The 19,350-nt window shown below is 42.4% G+C and overlaps 2 protein-coding genes across 3 annotated transcripts in view; one reads left to right on the top strand and one right to left on the bottom strand.

Moving 5' to 3' along the window:
• The window catches only part of FARP2 (FERM, ARH/RhoGEF and pleckstrin domain protein 2), an 83,348-nt gene extending 74,470 nt beyond the window's left edge, over window positions 1-8,878 (top strand). The window contains exons 21-28 of one of the 2 annotated variants that reach the window (XM_075268952.1): window positions 642-731; window positions 1,413-1,433; window positions 1,630-1,706; window positions 2,635-2,729; window positions 3,068-3,177; window positions 5,403-5,510; window positions 6,552-6,703; window positions 7,438-8,878. In XM_075268952.1, coding sequence (XP_075125053.1) covers window positions 642-731; window positions 1,413-1,433; window positions 1,630-1,706; window positions 2,635-2,729; window positions 3,068-3,177; window positions 5,403-5,510; window positions 6,552-6,703; window positions 7,438-7,528 — 744 coding nt within the window. In that variant the 3' untranslated portion in view covers window positions 7,529-8,878. The remainder of the gene's footprint in view (window positions 1-641; window positions 732-1,412; window positions 1,434-1,629; window positions 1,707-2,634; window positions 2,730-3,067; window positions 3,178-5,402; window positions 5,511-6,551; window positions 6,704-7,437) is intronic. The other variant, XM_075268953.1, reaches the window with a different exon arrangement.
• Window positions 8,879-8,893: 15 nt separating this feature from the next.
• On the bottom strand, window positions 8,894-17,890 carry STK25 (serine/threonine kinase 25). Its single transcript, XM_075268960.1, has 11 exons — window positions 17,386-17,890; window positions 16,933-17,163; window positions 15,804-15,860; window positions 15,444-15,552; window positions 15,180-15,337; window positions 14,901-15,086; window positions 14,577-14,722; window positions 14,386-14,488; window positions 12,946-13,017; window positions 10,785-10,915; window positions 8,894-9,108 (listed from the first exon to the last, which is right to left on the bottom strand). Exons 1-11 carry the CDS (start codon window positions 17,413-17,415, stop codon window positions 9,090-9,092), a joined length of 1,242 nt encoding a protein of 413 aa, XP_075125061.1. The 5' UTR covers window positions 17,416-17,890; the 3' UTR covers window positions 8,894-9,089.
• Window positions 17,891-19,350: the final 1,460 nt, after the last annotated feature.

Below are 19,350 nucleotides of genomic sequence, written 5' to 3' on the forward strand. Positions count from 1 at the left end.
TTTAACCATCTGCAGTGATCTGCTTAAAGCAGTTATCAGGCATTCAGCCCTAAATACATACCCTCTTCTTTTTCTAAATAAAAAAAAGCATGCATTCTTACGTTTTGTTTTTTTTTTTATATAATGGTTAAGTGACGTTAAACGTAGTAATATACCGTGGCTTATTACACATTTGCAGTCCAGCTATGGAATCCACCCACGGTTTACCTCTTATTGTGGGGCTTCACCAGTATTTGGCCCTGGACACAATGGCAATCCCAGTTACAGCCCAGCAAGTAGCAGTAAACCGCTGTTGTACCCGTGGCAGAATTGCACATGTAGTAGCACCCTAAGACCACACTCAGACGCCCATAATGCATAAGTATTATACTTTTCATATTACAGCTGCAAATCCTGTCCTAATCGTGGGTTTAAAGACCCAAATTTACAGCTCCATAGATCTCTATGATGCTGCTAGTTCTGCACATTAGATCTGCAGTCAGGATTGGCCACATAGCGGTATAAAAGGCCGCATACCAGCCATCCAGATTAGTTGTAAGCCTCAAAAAGACATATCCATCCAGCCTAATATGCTGCAATGTTGGAATATTAATTATTCCGAGATTATTACAGTTTTACACAGTGTCCATGTATTACATCAGTTCTCCGATATGCTGCTATACACACGGAAGGGACTGAGCTGCACCAACCAGTTTCGAGTTCATGGACGGCTTCCACTACATGGTATGCTGGTGAGTAGAAATTGGTTCTTTTTTTTCAACACCCTTCAAAGCCTATATTGGCATGTCACCCCGGGCGTGTCTCACACTACATTCCACTGCTTTCTGCCATTCTTGCCATCTCTATTGGCTTGATGTTCTTGGTATGGGAGTAGATTATCCCTGCATGCAAATTTCAGGATATATAGCCAGGTCTATCAATATCAGTCATGACTAATGGCCTGTTGGTTTGCAGTTTTGCGACCCTAGGAACTTTCTTCCTAGTCTGGTGTGGCTGCCATATTACTTAGCCATCTGTTCCCTATTTCTAGCATGCCAACCAAATGTGTGTATTACTAAGAATAAGGTGACCGGAAGAAGGGTTATGACTACAGGATCAGACTACTTAGGGTTTGTTTGTAGCAAGGCTGGAGCCACATATAACCTGGGCTTGGGCTATCCAAGTGAAAGCTATCACTAAATACCGGTGGCAGTGCCAGAGGAGATGATACCGCACACCTAAATGTAAGAATCCTTGTGCCAGCAACATTAAGTACTGCATGTGCACCATGGGCCATGTCGGTGACTGTATCCTGAATACCTGGCTTCAATGTGATGTGTTCCAGCCCCAGGATGCACTTTACTATTCACTTTACTATTCTGCATGTATTGTAATATTTCCCTTCTTCTCTATGCCTGTGACTAATGTTTCAGCTGATGGTGTTGGACCCTCCGGTGAGTACGTGATTTGCAGCATTACATGTGCTTTATGGCTTTGTGTTAGATTGCTCCCATCTGACTGTAAAAGCGTCTTGTCCTTGCATTGTCCTTTCGTCTTGTGAGGACTGGCTGATGCCATATGCCGTGTATTTGTGTTGTCAGCATGTCCGCGTTCATCCTTCATCTCTGTCTATATGGTCACTGTCCACAGGCTGAGGACAGTCACAGCTCTGTCCCGCACTGCTTTACTATCTACTCTGCACAGACAACAATAGGAGTGGCTGCCAGGTGAGACTATAGCCATCTTTGATACGGTGTTGAGAACATAGACTCAGATTCTTTATCGGGATCGTTGACTTTAGATTTTTTCTCATTTGGCTTTCTAAGGTATAGCATAACATTATTCATGTGATTTACTGTCTGTATACCATATTGAATAACTCTGCAAATACATTGTTCAGTCGTGCCTTAAAGTGACAACCCAAAGTTTCCTCTTTTTTGTTTTGCCATTAAAGTAGTCAGGAAAGTAGATTCACAGTTTGCCATTGCTGATGTGGTCACCCAAGTCTAGTACCTGGACCCATGCATAGTGCCTGTACTTATAGCAGGGCCAGCTCCAGGTTTTTATGGGCCCTTGGGTGACAGAGCCTCAGTGGGCCCCCTTGTGGAGGAGGCGGGGGAGTTGAGACACTGCGCGGTGCTGTGGGTGGACAAAGTGAGTGACGTCACGAAGGAGTGCAGCGTCACCTACGCCATACCTCCCAACTTTTGAAGAGTAGAAAGAGGGACAAAATGTGCACGCTGCAGCAAATTTAGCTCCGCCTAATTTTATGTTGACTCCACCCATTCTCATTCATTGTTCATGTGCTCCCACACAGTATAATCCTCCTACAGTCACCTGTAAATTATATGCCCCCCTCCATCTCCCCCAGTTTCATATACACCCTTCCTCTGCCCCCAGTTTCATGTCCCCCCCCCTCCATCTCTGTCCCCAGTTTCATGCCGTTCTCCCCCCCCCCTTCATCTGCCCCAGTCTCATGCAGTTCTCCCCCCTTCCCCTTCATCTGCCCCACAAAAATACAGCACAGAAGAGCATTCAGTTATGGGCTGTGGGTAGATTGTAGATTTGTGTGATTCCCCATGTGCTATATGTATGTGACATCTTCTATTAAATACTGACAATCTATTCATCCATGGGTCTGTCTGTCCCTTTAAGCTCTCAGGTGGACATGAGGCGCTGGCTGGATGATCTGAATGCAGCGATTAGTCGGGCTCCGAGATACAGTGAACTTTCTGCCCTGTCTCTACAGCGTGAGTCTTTAATGTACTGTCTATTCTATAATGTCACTTTGTCATCGAGTTTTATACAGAGACAGCTCAGCTGTCTGACACTGATCTCTTCTTTATCACAATGTAAGGCGCAGCTACATGTCGCACATTGCTACAAAACCGCATCAGTCACAGAGCACGGACTCCATTGTATAGCCACTGAGAACATGTTACCATGTTGTGCTAAATGACAAGTTCAGCTCTGCTGCATCCAAACACCAGCATGTTATCTATTTAAACCAATTACCGCCTAATAAAGAATAGATACAGAAGGTTAAACCAGAGATTTATTGATTCATGCTGTGCTAATCTCTCCCCAGAACCAGTTCTCCAGACTCCAGGACAGAACCATCGTCCGAACACACTCAGCCATGTTTGCTGGTATCGAAACCAGAGTGTATCACTGACCGATCACATCACTATGATGGAGGTAACACCCAGTGCTCAAAATAGCAGACTAACCTTGTCATTCAAAACGTAGAGAGAGACATTTATAGTGACCCCTTCTTCTGACATGTAAATGGCTTTAAAGGGAGTCTGTCATCAGGGTGAGGCATACAGATGAATAGGTCAGGTTTACCCAAATGTAACATTTTTTTCCCATAACAATCTGTGCCTCTGTTGCCAAGATCTTCATTTATATCACAACTAGTTTCTGCATGCTGTTGGTGTCGATGATCCACCTATATTCAGCAAACTGCTGCCTTCGATGGTTCGCCTGCTCTGGCGTTTCGGAAGCTCTCAAGCTGTCCCGTTGCTGCACTTGTTCCTTGTGCTGTGCCTGTGCTTGTTCTGGCATCTCAGCAGCTCGCTGGGACATGTTGTTGGTATCGATGATCCGCTTGCTCCAGTTGGCCTGCTGTTGAACTCATTCCTTGCAGTGTGCCCGTGATTGTTTTGGCATCTCAGCAGCTCGCTGGGACACCATATAATGAGTGTGTTGTTGGCGTTGATAATCCATCTGCTCCAGCGTTTTGGCTGCTCTAAGAGCCGCTTGACGTCTAGCTTTCTCAATCCTTCTCAGCTCCGCTTAAGGAGAAGTCTGTTGACTTCTGGCTACCTTCATAGCTCTCATTTTTTAAATTTTTTTTTAACAAATTAGATTTTCTTTTTCCCGGCATGTTTAAAATTGGCAAACTGCAAATTTGCATTAAAGGGCTTTTTCTATCTTAGTGTCTCAGCCCTGGAGCAGATCCGATAATATGCAGATGCTTGTACAGCATGGACTCCGTATTATTTGTGTCTTTACATAGAGAGATAACAGACCTGGCTTTATCAGCAATCTCCAAATAGCTGAGATACTGCTGCTACTGGCAAGAGCAGTTTAATATAGTATGTGAAAATAAATTCAATCATAACAGGTGTGAAGCCATGTCATTTACTGGGATAAACAGTAGCCAATGTGTTAATCGAGGTTACAAACAATCTATGTGCCAAATTTCATCTAAATCCGTTCAGCTGTTTTTGCGTGATCAATAAAATATAAAATAAAATAATAATATAATATAATAATAAAAAATATAAATAAATATGAAAATAAATATAAATATATATATATATGTAGGAGGATATGCAAATGAGCAGTCTGGAGCACCACGGACGCCACCATTGCTCCAAACTGGTACACCCCACACTGCTCTAATACACCCTCCTCCCCTCCTCTTCTTTGAGTGACAGGACCATGGACACTATGTTGAAATCTCACCTGGCCCTGTGTTCTCACAGTCACGCCAACATATTAGAGCAGTTTGGAGCAAAATAAATTAATATCTTGACAACAGAGACACAAATTTTGATGGAAAAAAAAAGTGTTACAGATAAACTGACTCCCTTAAAAGAAGTCATCCTCCTGTTATATCATTTGGTCTCTAGCATTTATATCCTGAACCTTTTCTTATCCATCACTTGTACACCCTCCTGTTGGATTCCCTGTGAATTGGTGATTGTTGTTCTGACCCTCCAATTCATACATGCTCTTTGGGAGAACAGGAAGCCGGTCTGTCTGTCTATGAGACTCCCACTGAGGATCTCATAGACTTGTATAAAGAGACTGAATTCCTGTCTGGTCACAGGGCATGTATGAATCGGCAAGTCAGATCATCGATCACATGACTCAAGAAGGGTTCCAAACAGAGATTGTGGAAAAGCTGGGTGATTACAAACACTTAAATAATATCCCATATCCTAAAGTACAAAAGTAAATAAAATAACAGAATATGCTTGTAAGGATATATTAACATCTGCATTGGAGACCCCGTTGCAGTGTGTTTCCAAAATCATTGTATGAAAAAAATCCAGGAAGTCCTGGAACTTTTTTAGTTTTATAGAACGGACACCTGACAGATCCCATTGGAGTTACGGAACTAGAAGGGGACCTGCTGTCTCATACAGTCTCTGAGACTGTAACTTCAGGTGACCATATGTGAGTGTAGCAGTAACTTATAACCTTATATACTATTCCTGGCAGATTGTCCACCTGATAATTTCTTATACAAGTGCAGGGTGTCCACATTTTGGATTCCCTGCTTTGTAAATGAAGGTTTCTTGTCTATACCTCTATGTATATAGGCCAATGGTAAGAATCTCCTAAGGTGCAGACTATTCCTGGTACATGTTATTTGCCTGTTATTCACTATACATTTGGTTCCTCTCTAGAATCAACTGTCTGGTTATTTGCTTCGCAAGTTTAAGAACAGCAATGGCTGGCAGCGGCTGTGGGTGATCTTCACCAATTTCTGCCTTTACTTTTATAAAACACATCAGGTAAGAAATAGTCATGTGAGGTTAGGGAGGGGGTCATTGTCATTTTTGAAAATGTTAGCAATTCTAGATTTCATGTACATGACGGCCTTAGGTTGCCTTCACATGGCAGTGTTCTGTCTCTTCCTGGATATGGTGAGATGTCAGTTCAGTTACAGTAGGGCTTCGGCCATTCGGGATCTCCCTGCATTATAACTGACTATGATACACTTTCCTGGCCCTGTTACATTTATCATTTTTCTGATCATACCATTTTTCTGACATAGATTATGCCAAAAATCTACAACAAGGAACTGGTGTGGAGATCTGCTTAGGTGCGCAGATCTCGTAGGATGTATCTAATTCATGACGAGGAGAGTATAACATTGTTTATGAGAAATCAGCCCTTGTATTTTCTGTAGTACTCTCATGTTGTTGCAGTCTGTATGGACTGCAGAATCTAAGAGGTTAAATGGCCGAGTCTGCTGCCATTAGTGCAGGCACTAGCGTAAGATTAAAGGGGTAGCAAAAATGGACAACCCTTTTAATGTTAAAATGAACCAAGGGCAGTGAAAAAAAATGGGGACAGGTGAGTATGTATTTCTTTAATTTTTTTTTCACTGCATTCAGCTGATTTAAACGTTAAAACGATTGTCCATTTTGGCCTGGACAACCCCTTTAATCGTACAGGTCAAGTCCCGTCTATTGTATAGCAGTGGTCCCAAAGAACTGTAGTTGGTTTATAAATAAGTAACTTTTTAGTGTGTGTGTGCATATACATAATTTTTTTTCTTTGAGATACTGTTAAATGAATAACATAGTCTAATTCAATATACTCACGTGAGTCACTCAGGTACAAGCCAAAAGAACAGCATTGTGGCCTCTGTTGGATAAATGTAACCCTGTGGACACCTTCATTTTGGGAGCTTTCCCAGCATTTGCATTAAATGTACGTTACAAATGCAAGTGAACCTGGTCTAACATGTCGTGCTTTATCCTAACCTATGTGCCTGTGGCATGTTGGCATTATTGTACGTTCTAAGTATAGGATGTGTATGTTCACAGGAAGATGCTCCTCTTGCCTCATTGCCACTGTTGGGATACACAGTAAGCGTTCCCACCTTCTCAGATCCTGTCACCTGCCGCCATGTTTTCAAGCTGCATTTTAAGTCGCATGTATATTTCTTCAGAGCTGACAGCGAATATACATGGAGGAGGTAGGAAAACTCTACTGCTAATGGGTTTTTTCACAACCTTTTAAGTTTATTTTTGCATAACAGAAGCTGCCAACAACAGATAACCATAAAAGCAGCCACTTTTTTCTGTTTTGCGCTGCTTTTGCCGTTTTCCTGGAAAGGGCTGGTGCTACGCCATATTTGATAACTTATACCAGTTTACTGCCATAAATGATCCCTAACATTTACATCTACTACAGTCTGGTGTAGATTTCAGTGTGTAGGCACATGGTCCAGCAGAGGGGGAGTCTGGTGTATGAGATTCTCATTGTATAACACCACTTCTGAAGGGATGCATATTTATGCACAAAAAGACACAAAATATGCACAAAAGGATACAAAATATGCATGCCTTCAGAAATTGTGTTATACCGGCCTGATGAAGAGACCTGAGAAGTCTCGAAAGCTTGCAATCTGTCATCATTTTTGTTAGCTAACTACTGAAGACTCTCAACTTTTATATTTTATATCTAATACGGTACAAAGATATATTTTTCCTTATATAAAACCTTTTGGTAACATTACAGTTTAGAGTATTTTCTTGAAATGGGCAGAATATAAATCTTAAGTACTGGAGTGTATTCCTTGGGTGTGTTCTAACAATGGAATGTCTTTCTTCAGTCAGTGAGGTCTATATACCTGTCTTCTACTCACTTTGATCAGAAGGTTGACTGTAAATTAGCTGGTAATGTCTCCCTTATCTTCTGTATCACCAGATGGATGGAAGTGATCAGACGTGGAGTGAGCTCTCCAGGGAAGATCGGACACTTAGCTGAGGATGGAGTCATTGACCCCTTGACAAACTAATTACAGCTTGAAAGGAGGACAAGTATATACAAGAACATATGATGCACAGCCTGGAATGTGCATGGTCTGTCAGAAACCGGGCCAATTAGAATGGTGATACTAAAATATTACATTTACGAGACGTCATTTGCACTATGTCCTTTAGAGGATCCTCTATCCCAGGTGTAGGGAACGTACGGCTCTCCAGCTGTTGCAAAACTATAACTCCCAGCATGCATACTTGCTCTGCTGTTCTTGGAACTCCCATGGAAGTGAATGGAGCATGATGGGAGTTGTAGTTTCACAGCAGCTGGAGAGCCGAAGGTTCCCTACCTCTGCTCTATCCCATTCAATTATACTGGAAATGAACACTATTGGTAACACAACAGTAACCTACAAATCTTATCTGTTATTGTATAAAGCCATTATAACCCAAGACTCTTTATTCCAGCAGCTACCGTAGTTATTTTGTGGGCTGCAACAGTAGGAACACAGAACCTATGAGCTTTCTAGCGTCGATTGGAACAACAGTGTGATGTCTGCTTATGTATATATGCAATTACTTTAGCAGTAAGGGTTCATGCACATGGCTATACTACCCATCTGTGGTGTATGGATCCATAATATGTCAATTGTGCCTCAATTTCTATGGCTGTTATTTGCTGCGGGTATCACACCTATGATGCTGGGACCATTATCAACCTTTGCATTGCAAAGATAAAAAACTGCAGAATCCCCAGCAAAACACTGACTTGCTGCAGGTTTTTTCAGCAGTGCATTGATGGGATATGTTGATTCACTACACTGGTACAATGTATACCTCATCGAATTAGTCGTACAAAATTCCACTGGTAGCTAATGCATTACAACTACACCACATGTGGCCCCGGCCTAAATTAAGTATCTCAGCGATGTCAATACATCACATGAAATATTAAATAGTACCATTAAAACCTGAAAAAAACAGGTCATCCTATGACTATGTAAACAGAAAAAGTTACAGCTTTTGGAAGGCAAGAAGTATAAAATGTCCATGTCAGGAATGGGTTAATATCCCCCTTCTGTATTTCTCATCTGAAGTCTTTCTAATTGACATTAAAGCTTAAGTCTGAATTGGGGGATAAAGACTATTACATGATATGCAGTGTTTACAAGTAAACCAATAATGCACAAAGTGTAGAATTGCCCAAACTGCTGCTTACTGTATTAAAATCCTTTTCCCTGCCTGCAGGTGGCGCTGTCACTACAAGTTACACATTTAGGACATAACATTCAAAGCTTAAAGGATAAACTCTTATGGTAATAAACTCATCTCTTTTTTTTTCTAGCTTTGCAGGCATTGTAAGGAGTGAACAGCGCTCACAATGGATTTAACAGATGGTGTTTTATGTATGAAATGTCAGTTTATTTTTTACATTACGTGTTGATGAGAAATATTGGTAAACATTTTTCTATGTTACAATAAAAATAAAGAATAATACACTTGAAGTAATGCCATGTTGGTCATGTCCTCATTCACAGTGTAGTCCTGGTCCAGGCTGGGACATGAAGAAGGAAAATGTAGAGCACCAATGTTGTGGACTCACGAGGCAGAGGAGAACCTGGGAAGACAACAGGAAGGCACATGTCATTTTTTGCAGTTTAGTTAGTTAATTTGTGCTGTGGATCATTTTGTAGTAAAGTTGGACTGCCAATGATCTCGAGATTGAGGATCTTGTTGCCGTATGGATGAATGGAGCCCTGCACACATGTCTGTGGCTCTCTGTTAGTCACTAGGGGACAGCTGAGCACTGTTAGGGTCCATTCACACGGAGTAACGTGCCGCGTGATGTGGCACGTATACAGCGTGTGAGACTTTGAGCGCCGTATACACTCCCATTGATTTCAATGGGAGCCTGGATCGTATACGCCGCGTTATTTTGCGGCCGTGATTTTGCAGCCGCAAAATAACGCGGTCTATACGATACAGGTTCCCATTAAAATCAATGGGAGCGTATACGGCGCTCAAAGTCTCACACGCTGTATACGTGCCACATCGCGCGGCACGTTACTCCATGTAAATGGACCCTTACTTGGTGATCTCCAGCAGTCCCAGAGAGATGGATGGAACACAACAGACATACAGATCAAATGCACAACTCATCTAGAAACCAGCAGAATCCCAAATACAGCAGTGGGACTACCTGTTTAAAGCTGAGGCCACATGTTGCAGAAACACTGCGTTTTTGTTTGCCTCAAAAAAACAAAATTTGCATAGTCAAAAGTGGATTCGGCAGAAGGGTTAAGAATAGGTGCTTGCATTGTTTTTTGTTTTTTTTATCTTCAATCCACTTCTAGCTTTGGCTCCAAAGGAAAGACGACAAAAAAAAAAAAAAAAACGCACTAAAACCACATCTCAACCTTAGGGCTCAGCCTTAGGGGGTGAAAATGAAAATCACTATAGAAATAGTGCTAGTTATCGTTGGAATACGTCAACAATATCAGATCAGTGGAAGCCTGACACTCCCATTGAGCAGCTTTTTGAAGAGGCTGTAGTGTGTGGAGGAGCAGAACTCGGCTGTTCAGTATAGGCCATAAGTATGTGATCTGTGCCAGAAGCTATTACATGGGGAGTGTCTGCAGTACCGCTCCTATCCAAGAAATTGCCTGGAACCACTATAATGGAAAATTGATTTGGGCTGGATAACCCCTTTTTAACTTGCATGCAAAAAGAAAAAAAAAAGTTCTTTTGAAAAATACATCTCACCATGATATTGTGAACAACCAGCCAAGTTTTTTCTTTTTAACCAGGGTCCCTCATAACGTACACACCACACTTTTTGCTGCATTATTTTACAGTCCCTGCAAAGTGGATGGGATTCTGACTAATCCCATACACACATTGCAGAAAAATATCCACAGCAGACATGCTTCAATTACAATTATCTCTATGGAAATGTTGCCAGTTTCCGTAAAGGCATAATACAGACAAAGTTCAGAGGAAAATTATGTGGACTTTTTGCAAGAAACGATGCGGGGAAAAAGGTGTTGCGTTTCCATGGAACTTTTTCACTGAAGCTAACTACCTGAAATGAAATTTTTTTTTGAGAGAAGTCCTCAAAAAAATGTTCATTTCATATCCACTGGCTAACATGGTACAAAGCTAACTACCTGGGCATTACTACCTATTGCTTCTTTTGTCAGTTTATCTTGGTCACCTTCCTACACTTAAGGCTCTGTTCACACATCATGGACTAGTCATGAGTCCCATTATACACGATTAGCCTAAACTTTTTACCTTTGCACACGTTGAACCAAGTGAGAAATGAGCTGGTCTGTGATTCCAGGGCTGGACTCTTCCGCTAAGCTAAAAGCATTTTCTAGTTCCTGCACGGATCCAAAAGCTCCAGCGCAGCGCTGCTCCCTCAGCTGTGTACAGAGAAAGAAAGAACATTTATGTACATCTAACTAGAGACGGTACCCGCCATTACCGAGGTATCACGTGTGGGTCTAAAGGATCCCACAAAAAACTTGTTGCTGACCATGGGGACAAGACAACCAGGAATACTGCCCATCATAACCGGATTCTAAAAGAGGCCTCTGGGGGGTGATATCCAACTCTGTCAGCCGCCTCGCTTTACCTTTGTACCAGTTTTTAATAAGCTGATATCTATGCAGAGGTTTTACAACTATATAGTGAGTTATGTGAAATCTTGTGACTGTAGCTGTAGTTAGATTTACACGGCCATAACTAGTTTATAGACAGGTAGGGTATGCGCGCAATATAACAAGGACACATTATGGCCATCCGATTCCAGCCTCATAGTTATAACCAGTCAATAGTGGTTAAAAAGCCTCCGTGTAGGGCTAGTAGTGATTCTGCAGTAGCCACAGCTAGTCTGCCAAACAGGCCGGATATACACATTCAGGTTCTGACCACTATCATGCTTCACATATATGCGTAGGCCTTGTAAAGGTGGTTTGTTGTTTTGGTTTTTGTTTTTTTTCTTTAAACCAAAAACCTAACGTGGCCATTAAGTTAGAGACTTATGCTGGAAATAAATAAATATATTATACATAGCATTTTCCATATACGGTAGGTATATTTGGAATGAGTATCTAGCCATCCATCCACACTGTACATATATGAAATTAACAATGCCATTGTGGTTCCGGCCTCAAAAACTGCATAAAAAAAACATGAAGAAAACCTACAAGGTTACAATAATTCCACAGATTTTATTAGAGATCTTAAGCTACTTTTTAACCAAAGCAACATTTCTAAGATGTGGTCACAAGATCCCCCGTCACTGCCGCACAGTGTAACTACTCTCCTGCATTGAAAGCAATACTAAAGGACAGGACAGTAGTCCCATGGAGAGGCCAAGACCATGTCCCTGTACAGTGTCACGCCCAGGAAGTACAGCTGTCCATATTTCACAAACAGGCCTATGGCAGTATGGTTTTAAAGGCAAGTTACGCTAGGTTCACACTAGCGGCCGGAGTCCATTCTGAGCTTTCCGTCTTCTGCATGCAGAAGACGGAAACCTGTCAGACCGGGTCCGGCTGTGTGTGCCGATAAGCGTTATACTCTCCGCCGCGAAACAGTTTTTTTTTTTTTTTTTTTTTAACCCAGACACAAAGTCCTGCATGTCCGATTTAAAAAAAAAAATCCGCCGCTCAAGGCCGGACATCTTTCAAACCCATTCAAATGAATGGGCTTGAAAGAGTTCTGCAGGTTTCCGTCTCCTGCCTCTGTTTTGTGCAGGAAATGGAAACCTGCATGAATGGAGATCGGGCGCAGATGTGAACGAGCCCTTACATGAGATAATATCTATATGCTATAATTGGCTCTGATGTGAACCATTCACAGGGCCTTATTTACATTGCTTTTGGTCAAAATAAGCAAGATGAGGAAGTAAGTGCCCAATTCTCCTACAGTGCCCTCACAGGTAACATATGTGCCCACCGAACTCAATTTAAACATCCAAACACGCTAGAGAAGAAAAAACTCTGGACTTTCTAGGAAAGTCCTGCGGGAAATCCCAAAATGTGTTTCTGCCTTGGTTTTTCCCACAGCGCTTTTTGGCTGAGGTTTGCTTGGTGGCGCCTTAGCCTAACAGACCTAAATTGGATTTCGATACCTGACAATAACTGTAGGTAGAAACAACTGGTTAAGGAATGTTGGGCGTAAACCATTGTGGAAAGGTTTCCCTTATTCATTTGATGGGATCTGCTCTACTTTTTACTGAGTAATATAAAGCTGACACAGAACCATCACTTGCAGATAAAGACTAATGTACTAAAAGAGCTGTGACTCAGTAATGGTACGGGCACATTGCCACTAGTTTGGCATTATAGGATTTAGTTTATAAGGTAACACATGAGTCACAGACAGTAGATGGCACCATTACTGACTACTCATATATACAACATTTCATAAAGTTCTGGCATCTCACCTCCTGGAAGACTGGCGCTACAAGAGCAGATAAACAGTGTGATCTTGGCAGGCGCTTTATAGCTTCTGCTGGCTGCAGAGACAAGCACAATGTAAGCTGTAAACCAATTGTGAACTATATATAACACGTATATACTTTACAATACCTATCAATATATGACATTACTATGAAGGAACAGTCTTTGCCTTCTATCAGCTGGTATCGCCTGCAGACATTATGTACATGTTCAGAAACATGAAACATGTTCAGAAACTAGTACTTTTCTCTCTGCATGATTCATGCGGACACGGGGCAGAAAACACACGGATCCCATTATAGTCTATGGGGTCCATGTGATGAAAGTAAGAAAGAGAAAAAAAACAAACAACTTTAAAGGGTTGTTCAGCAAACCCTATAGAGTCCTGAGAGGGTGTCACTCACACACATCACCAATTCCTAACCAGTGAGGGCACAGCTCTTTCAGCAATAGCACAAGACAAAATGGATATCGGCAGAGGACAACTGAGCACCAGGAACAGGAGGTTATGCTTTTTATTATACCCCTCCCTCCGGACTCCACAGAGATTGTTCCAGTTCTTGGACACACCTTTTAAATGGGGTTGTCCAGCTACTAGAAGTGAAAACTAATCTACCCTCAGGAGAATAGGGACCACAGGAGAATGCCGAATGTTATCTCCGGGTATCAAACCACTACCCAAAGGGGGCCACACAGTGGCTCAGTGGTTAGCACTGCAGCCTTGCAGCGCTGGAGTCCTGGTGTTCAAATCCCGCCAAGGGCAAAAAAAAACAAAAAACAAACATCTGCAAGGAGTTTGTATGTTCTCCCCGTGTTTGGAATATGATAGGGAAAAATGTACATTGTGAGCTCTATGTGGGGCTCACAATCTACAAAAAAAAAAAACATTACCCAAGGTGGCGCACTTCTAAAAAAACGGGTCAAAATATGCAGGATTCACCAAGTATACAGCTGCCTATGAAGTGATACTTTTCTGTCATGCCCTGCTATTTTTTTTTTTATTATGCCCATTTGCAGTGCACATCGTGGACACTGCAGTACTATTACCAGCACTTTAGGGTCCATCGCAGTGTGTCATGTGATCAGCAGAAGGACTGATTCACACAGGGTCTACTGTATGGGCATGAAGTCATTCCCTCTATGACTATCTATGAGAACCTTGTGATGTGTCACAGGCTTAAATAGAGAAAATAACTCTTGGGTCACACGGCAATGAGCAATGACATAATAAGGGGCCCAAATGTAGGCAGTATTACAAAGCAGCAGCACTGGGTGAACAATCGCATTATACTGCCCAGTAAAGCAATCCAAAAATTATTGGAGTGATCCTTAAAGAGGTTTCACATATTAGGAGTCACCATTTAGCAAATTCAGAAGATATCCCTGTCCATCTAGATACAGATATAGATATAGATATAAGTCACCTGCTGGTATCCCCACTGTAGTCGGCTCATGGAGGATGGACGCATAGTTTCAGGAAATGACCAGTGAGGAGTCTGGGACTGATTTTTGTCATCTTCATTATCTCTGAGTATAAAAAGAAGCCAGTGATAGTTATTACACAATGTAGAATAAAAATACAAAGGAGAAAGGAACCATTTCTAAAAGTACTCACAAATCAGAGTCATCAGAGCTGGAGTCATCACGGTGGCCCTGAGATTTCCAGCGCCGGTATCGTTCCACCAGCTCCATAAGGAAAGAGGTTTTCTTGGTGTATCGTAAGATGAAGCGGTGTTTAAGCAGCTCCCGTGCTGTGGGCCTCTGTAATATAAGACACATATGATACAGCAGGTGGAATAGGACAGTGTAGGCTACTAAGCATCCTAGCTGTCTTCTACATACAACCTTCCAATATATTATTTTTATGGTGGTTCCTATGGACATAGGAGACTGTAAACCTCAATGATGGAAAATAAGATTATGGAGGAAAAATAGTCACCAATCGGGGGTCTTTGTTCAAACAGGCGTCCACAAATTCCTTAAATGGTTTGCTGTGCTGTCCTTGCAAGGCAGGAGGGTTATTCTTCGGAATTAAGAACAAGACTCTCATAGGATGGAGGTCAGAGTATGGAGGTTCACCCTTGGCCAGTTCAATGGCTGTGATGCCCAGAGACCAAATATCTGCCTGGAATTAAATTAAAAAAAAGCATTACATAGCCAATAAAAAAAACAAACAGTATTACAGGAAGCAAACATGGCAACAGTAAGGGACTCCAACCTTAAAGTCATAGGCAGACTGCTTGATGACCTCAGGAGCCATCCAGAATGGTGTTCCCACAAAGGTGTTCCTCTTGATCTGAGTATCTGTCAATTGACCCGCTACTCCAAAATCAGCCAGTTTCACATCACCCTGCTCTGATAGTAACACATTTGCAGCTGAAAGGGCAAAGGGGATATAGATATATAAACTGTATATATTAGAAAGAGTCTCTTTATTATCAGATGTATCAAATATCCAGAAATGTCATGTCAGTTATCCCACCTTTGATATCTCTGTGGATCTTCCTCTCTGAATGTAAGTAATCTAGACCTTTAAGAATCTCTCGTAGTATGGTGGCTATATAAGATTCCTCAAGTGGGCCAGGTTTTAACTGCAGCAATAAAAGAATACAGATAAAATAAAATAACGGCTTATTATAAAAGGAAAATTTCTCAAGACGCACGAATACATATTCTTCCATAAATCATATCCATAAGGCTCCAAAATAGTGTCATTTTGGCATAAGCCAGAGTTGCTATAATTTTTTTCTGTTGTATAAGTAGTCTGCTGCACATTCCTATACACTGGCATACAGTAATAGAAAAAAATTAAAAACAAAAAAAACAAAATACATGTCCTTACCAAGTCTAATGCAGATCCTCCTCCTAAATACTCCATGATGATCCAGAGCTTTGACCCCTAAAAAAACAAACAAAAACAAAACACGTATATAGTTTTGTTCTATAGCAACACATTAAGGCCCCTTGAAGACGACCGTGTTGTTGGTCAGCATGTTATCTGTCTTTTTGACGGATAGCACACTGACACACTCTTTTCTATGGGCCCGCACACACGACCATTTTCACGGTCCCATGTGCAGGTTGGCAGTCCAAGCCACATCAGATAGGACAGGTCCTATTTTGCAGCCCATGCTTCCGTGGCTCCTATTCATTTAATGAAAGGGGACACAGAAGCATGTATGCCACCCGTGTACAGGCCAGGGACATCCCCGTGTGCAGTCCATGCTTTTATTTCACAGCAGGCCGCTTGCAGCACGGTCGACTACAACTTCCGTAAAGAAGTTGTGCCATTAAGAACGCTTATCTCCTGTCCTGTGTCCAAGCGCTGGGTCCCCTAGTAATCAAGAGACTGGAGGACTGAGAGTCACCATAAAGCCTCCATGGGAATGGCGCACCAATGTGCTTACATAACCAGCACTCCATTCACTGCTATAAGGCTGCTGAGGCTGTAATCTCCTGCAGCGCCCACAGCCAATAGGAGTGAATGGAGCATCAGTCACTGATCACTGGGGAACCTGGCAGTCAAACCCCCAGCAATAGGAAACTTGTTCCCTGTCCCGTGGATTGGAGATCAGTGTCTTAAATGGCACAAACACTTTAAGAACAGAAAAACCATTGAGATATAACATTTTAAGGTAAACTTCTTTAAAGTATATTCAGACTGTACAGTTGAAACCACGTTAAATCTGCCCTAGGAAGAAAGATGTATGTATGTATGCATATATTTATCACAGAAGGTGGATTGATAATGCGTTTGTATTGAATATCATACAGATTTATGCTACAATAAATAAAATCCTAAAAGTTTGCAGTGGGCACCGTTGGCACACTCTGGATCAATATGGCCCTGTGAATATGGGAAATTTTTCTGACACAAACAGAATATGAATAGAGTCCTAAATCTCTAATCTAAACTCTATTTCCTGCTGCAGAGTGTACATAGCACAGTATTAGAAGTTTAAGAGAATAACCTTCAGGTAGGAGCCATAATATCGAGTAATGTAAGGGCTGTCACATTGGCTCAGAACTGTGATCTCTTGTTGAATGTCCTCAATCTCATCTTCTGCCTCTTCCAGGTCTATGATCTTGATGGCCACCACTTCTTTGCTGCGGTTCTCTATACCCTTGTACACTTCTCCAAATGAGCCCCTGCCAATGCGCTCCAGCTTGGTGAAAAGGCGTTCTGGATCCATTCGGGAACCCTAAATGAAAACATACATTTTTTTTTTCAAGAAGATATATTATCGTTACAACTTACTATGTAGAGGGGCTTTCACATGACAGCAGCTTCACCCCCTGTGCCCCAAACATAGACAAATGCATAGGGTACCACAAGAAGTGCCATCTAGCCAGGCCTACGGGAGCATCAGATGGGTAACTTGGCATCAGGTAACACAGAATATATGGATACTACAGACACTTACCTGTGCTGGGAAGTCTCGCAGATGAGCCATCCTCGTGCAATCCGTACCAGCTCAGCGACGTGCAGACTGAGAATACGACCCTGTGCACACTGGACGCAGCTCGCTGCACATCGCTCACCCCTATACTTAGAATGGACCCCAGAAGTTTACCTGCACAGCACCTGAATGTAGTAGAGAGAGAGACAGAGCACCGTAGTGGGCAGGGGGCTTGTGCTACTAATGGCTAGTGAATGGGCCCCCTGTCACAGCTGTATGGCAGTGACCTCCAGTGTACACAGCACTAGCCCCAGTAACCACACATGGACCTGACTGCTGTAGTGTATGAGGGGGCGCTGTCCATAGCACACTACATCCTCAGACAATATGGAGCACACAGCTTGCTCCCATACTAGTCTATTACCACCCCGCCGCCATACTGCTGTCCCATAGCCTGCACAAGCACTCGGCACAGCACCAGAGCCTTAGCACACGGCCTTCTATCTACATAGAGGAAAATGCCCCAGAGCGCAACCCAACCCCCTCCCACCCGAATGTCACACACGTACAGACGTCATCCCTGCACGGGGCTCTGGGCCTTGTAGTTCTTTCAAAGATATTGTCTCTGGTCAGGGCGGCTCTGAGAACTACAAATCCCATAAGCAGAAGGCGCGGGGCGTTCTGGGAGTTGTAGTAGCCAGGCTTGAACTTAGAAGGGAGACATTTAAGTCACGTGACCGGAGTTAGGCGTGACGTAATGTTGTCCATGGGGACCGGGCTGGGAAGGAGGGAGCGGGAGGAGTGGTGTCACGTGACCGTGTGCGGGGATATAGAGCTGACAACTGGTGTTACGTGACGTGTGCAGTGCAGACGTGACAGGGTTGTCATTGCTGGGAGATAGCAGCCTGATTGTATGGACGGAATGTCTGCTCTGAAATGGTGGTCGCTCCTTTATCATACTAGCTGGTGTGACTGCCCCCCATAGGGCTATGTTCACACTCACTTCTACACCAGATGGTTTTTTCTGGAAATCCAGAGACTTCAATCGAGCAGAGCCACCGCAAAAGCAATCCCCTGCAAAAGTGGCCCAGTATTACATATATCCTGACCCCATAGAATAATTAGACCCAGATTTGTTACTGCTTAATTACACAATTGCGCCATTTTTATTAATGCCATTTAGTTATTGCATTAAATATATTAAAATAAAAAAAATATATTAAAAATTTATATATATATATATATATATATATACATACATACATATATACATACACACACACACACACTATATAAAAAAAAAGATTCTAAAAATTGAATAAAAAAATTGCTAAAAGCCTAAAACCTTATTTTCCATTAGTCATGGTTTTTCTCATACCTGCATCTGTATAATATATAGAGAAATCTCTACATGCCAGAACATTCTATCTCTAGACACATATACATCACATAGGATAGTACTATACTATTGCAGCTTGGAAAGAAAACAAGCATAGCACAGAATCTACACAATATGGTAGAGGGGAGACAAAAAGTCACCACCCCAAACATATTAACCCTCAGCAGAAAAAGTAGAATTAAAGGGGTTGTCCCATCACAAGGATCCTATCTATAATGCTTGTTAATGGGAATGTAAGACTTTTCCTAAATACATTGCTTCAGCAAAACTGCTTTGTTTGTCCACTATATTACTTTATTCATTTTTTTTTTGACACATCCCTTGACTTATCTGGTCATAAGTCAAGTGATGTATCTGCTGCTCTGAGGGGGGAGGGGGGGAGTGGCTAAGTGCATGGGAGCGAGCCTGGAAGGGGGGGGGGTGTAGTTTACCCTTTGGGAGGAAGGGACCGCCAATACAGACCCGGCATCCACTGTAAAAGAGAGGCAGATGCTGGGGAATGTAGACACCGGCACAGATGCCTGCAATATCGCTATGCTCCTGCCGTGCTGGCTTCATGCAGGGCGGGAGCGTAGCGATGTCGCAGGCAC

Source organism: Leptodactylus fuscus, chromosome 3 (assembly GCF_031893055.1).
Source record: "Leptodactylus fuscus isolate aLepFus1 chromosome 3, aLepFus1.hap2, whole genome shotgun sequence".
Lineage (NCBI taxonomy): Eukaryota > Metazoa > Chordata > Amphibia > Anura > Leptodactylidae > Leptodactylus > Leptodactylus fuscus.

Bases quoted from the DNA above. Each gene is read 5' to 3' on its own strand.
- STK25 (XM_075268960.1), bottom strand. From the start codon at position 17,415: ATGGCTCATCTGCGAGACTTCCCAGCACAG. The intron at 15,338-15,443 runs GTGGGATAACTG...TTGCCCTTTCAG, and splicing joins GATCCACAGAGATATCAAAG to CTGCAAATGTGTTACTATCA. The intron at 10,916-12,945 runs GTGAGATGCCAG...CTCTGTACACAG, and splicing joins TAGCGCCAGTCTTCCAGGAG to CTGAGGGAGCAGCGCTGCGC.